Source organism: Zingiber officinale, chromosome 4B (assembly GCF_018446385.1).
Source record: "Zingiber officinale cultivar Zhangliang chromosome 4B, Zo_v1.1, whole genome shotgun sequence".
NCBI classification, from domain to species: domain Eukaryota; kingdom Viridiplantae; phylum Streptophyta; class Magnoliopsida; order Zingiberales; family Zingiberaceae; genus Zingiber; species Zingiber officinale.
In genome coordinates, this window is record NC_055993.1 from 88,820,261 (window position 1) to 88,823,256 (window position 2,996).

At 45.0% G+C, this 2,996-nt stretch overlaps 1 protein-coding gene across 1 annotated transcript; it reads right to left on the minus strand.

The window, feature by feature from the left end:
- Positions 1–1,645: 1,645 nt before the first annotated feature.
- LOC121978375 lies at positions 1,646–2,569 on the minus strand. The gene is made up of 2 exons (XM_042530729.1): positions 2,298–2,569; positions 1,646–2,147 (listed from the first exon to the last, which is right to left on the minus strand). Exons 1-2 carry the CDS (start codon positions 2,567–2,569, stop codon positions 1,646–1,648), a joined length of 774 nt encoding a protein of 257 aa, XP_042386663.1.
- Between the last annotated feature and the right edge of the window lie 427 nt (positions 2,570–2,996).

Consider the following 2,996-nt stretch of genomic DNA (forward strand, 5'->3'; position numbering starts at 1 on the left):
TTTGCAAGAAATGATACCCTGAAGCAAAATTGACTTTATTTAACATTGCTCAAAGAGAATAGAGTTCTATCTTCTTAATTAATCACCCCATCGCTGTCTCCTCGACCAAAGATCGTTTTACTCATCACTCTGTGAAGGTATCTAAAGGTCGGGTTTTGCATCCGGGATGCTTTGGCTCTAGAGGGCTTATAAGAGTCTTGTGATCTGGTAATCGACGTCCAAAATTCATTCCATTTAATACTACTATCAAATCCACGCGAACCACTAGTAGGTAACCCAAAACAATCATTGAAGTCACTAAAAGTCCACCGAACTTCTTTATTCATCATTCTAAACGTTATGCCCCCTACGTGGTCGTCCTCAGAAGGAAATCTAACATCTAATGAGCTCAAAAATTCAAGGACTAGCGGGGGTAAGTCGGTGCATGAGCATACATTATATCATTCCAATCTAAAACACTAATCATCCAATCTATGTCATCCCTAATTCCTAGCACATCCATAGTAGTGGGATCCATATATTTAGTGCATAAGATTTTCCTAGCGACAAGAATATCGTATCTAGCTTTTGCTCATGATTTCTAAAAATAATATTGAATTCGTTTTCGTTACCTTCGTCGCGTGCCACCCGCTTTCCTTTGCCTTTTGAAGCGAGAGTCTTCCCTTTGCCTTTGTCGCCTCCCAGTGCATCTCCTCCACTAGATCCACCGCTTCCTCGACGAAGCCTCTTTAAGATCTGTGACATGGTGCACGGCTTTGAGGTGTTCCTTGTGGAGGTGGATTTTGAGAATGGAAATAGTGAGGAGAAGGAAGGAAAAATGGGGAAGTTGCTTCTCTCTTTTTGGACTTGTGGCTTGAGGAGGTTTTAGATCTAAGTGTAGATCTAGGCAAAAGTGAGCTCTAGAGGTAGGAAATCAGGGGGTGATGAGGTGTAGTGGAGAGGAGAAGATTTTTGGGAGAGGGGGAGATAGAAATAGGGTTTCTTGGAAGAGGGGGTGGCGTGCACGGGTTGAGCCACAGCTGTGTCTTATAGACACGGCCGGGTCAAACGGGATGCTGCATGGGCGTGCAAGGGTGCACGACCTTCTTCTTTCTCCCCTCGGCTAATGTGGCACAACCGTGCCGGTTGGCACGACCCCCGTCTTTCTCTCCTCTGTATGAGCCGCACGACCGTGCTAGTTGGCACGACCAGGATCTTCCTCCTCTTTGGCAGGGCTGCACGGCTGTGCTAGTTGGCACGACCCGGTGCCTCTTCCTTCACTGCACAAGCCACATGACCGTGCAGAGTTGCACGACCCATGGCTTTAGTCTCCACGTTGGCTCTACACGGCTCAAAGTGGTTTGTTCTTCGTCATTTCGGCTCCTCCATCGCCTCCACGCCCATGAAAAATGCTCATGGCCAGCTCGTGGAGGCTATACACATCCTGAAAATGAAATACCCAAAATAAAATACTAGACTAAAACTCACTAGAGAAATAGAACGACAAAAAGGAATGACGAACTGAAAAATGAGAGAAAAAAGAAAAAAAACCCTTGGGTTGCCTCCCAAGAAGCGCTTGTTTTAGGTCCTTAGCTCGACCCTGTTTCCGTTAATGCGGACTAAACCCGTGGAAGGACGGCTCCCCACCTAGGATTAATGCTCTAGCCTACACCTTCAGTTTCGCTAGTGCAGGACAAATGTATTTCGTGTTGTTTGCTGGAGGAGAATTCTCATGGAAATTGCACTCCTCGACTTTGTGCATGTTGATCTTGCGAGAATGTCCCTGAGGGGAGGAGTTGAAGATGGAGGAATTTGATAAATCGAACTCGATCTTTTCTTTACCAATCTTCAAGCATAGCCTGTAACTTTTTACGTCGATGATGGCTCCAGCTGTGGCAAGGAATGGTCTTCCAAGGGTAATCGGTATCTTAGGATCTTCTTCTATATCCAAAATAATAAAATCTGTGGGAACTATACACCCACCCACTTCAACTGGCACATCTTCCACTATTCCCATCGGGTATCTGCATGAGTGGTCCGCTAATTGCAGTGCCATAGTGGTTAATTTTATGTTCTGGAGGCCCAGCTTCTTGCATAAGGAGTACGAAAGTATGCTGACGTTGGACCCCAAGTCGCAGAAAGCTCTCGGTATGAGCTCAGGACCAATTCTGCATGGTATAGAGAAGCTTCATAGGTCCTAAAGCTTCAGTGGAGGATTCGCCATAAGGAGGGCACTGCAATTCTCTGTTAGTGCTACAGTCTCAAAATCACCCTTCTATCTTCTGTTAGATAATATTCCCTTTAAAAACTTCACGAACTTCGGCATTTGGTGCAGCGCATCTATCAGTGGTACTTCTATGCAGATTTCTTTGATCTTTTTTAGGAACCGATTGAACTCTTTGTCTTTCTGGGATGCTATAAGCTTCTGAGGAAAAGGGACCGCCTGATTTTGTGTGGTAGTTTGAAAAGTTTCTTCAACCTTTTTAGTAGCCTCTTCTCCATCCTTGTTTTGAGTCTGATTGGGCAGCAAGAGAGAGGGCTGTTTCTCCACGTCAAGCTCCTTCTGACTAGTGATTTGGGAGCCTCCCATAGTACGTCTGCTCCTCAGTTCAATGCGGTTGTAATGTTCCACTGGATTTAAATATGGGTTCCCTGGGAATGCGCCCTGTGCTCTCGAGACGGACTGAGCTATCTGAGCTATCTAGCTGTCTTGCATTTTCTGATGTTTTTCAGAGTTTTCCAGCCTCTGAGTCAGTTGTTTGATCTCATTTCTCATCTCCTTTTTCTCTGAGAGAGCTTCCTCAAACATCTTTTCAATCCTGGACAGTTGTGAAGGCTACTGTTGTTGATAGGTCTGTTGCCCAGATTGATGACTTTGTTGCCCAGACTGATAATTCTGATGTGCTGGTCCTTAATCCTAATTATTTCGGTATGAGAAATTGTGGTGATTCCTCCATCCGAGGTTGTATGTATTAGAGTACGGATTATTTTGTCTCTGATTGTAGCTGGTTATTACA

Coding starts and splice junctions, on each gene's coding strand:
- LOC121978375 (XM_042530729.1), bottom strand. CDS start 2,569: ATGGGAGGCTCCCAAATCACTAGTCAGAAGGAGCTTGACGTGGAGAAA. Junction 2,148..2,297: donor GCGCTGCACCAAATGCCGAA/GTTCGTGAAGTT, acceptor TATACCATGCAG/AATTGGTCCTGAGCTCATAC.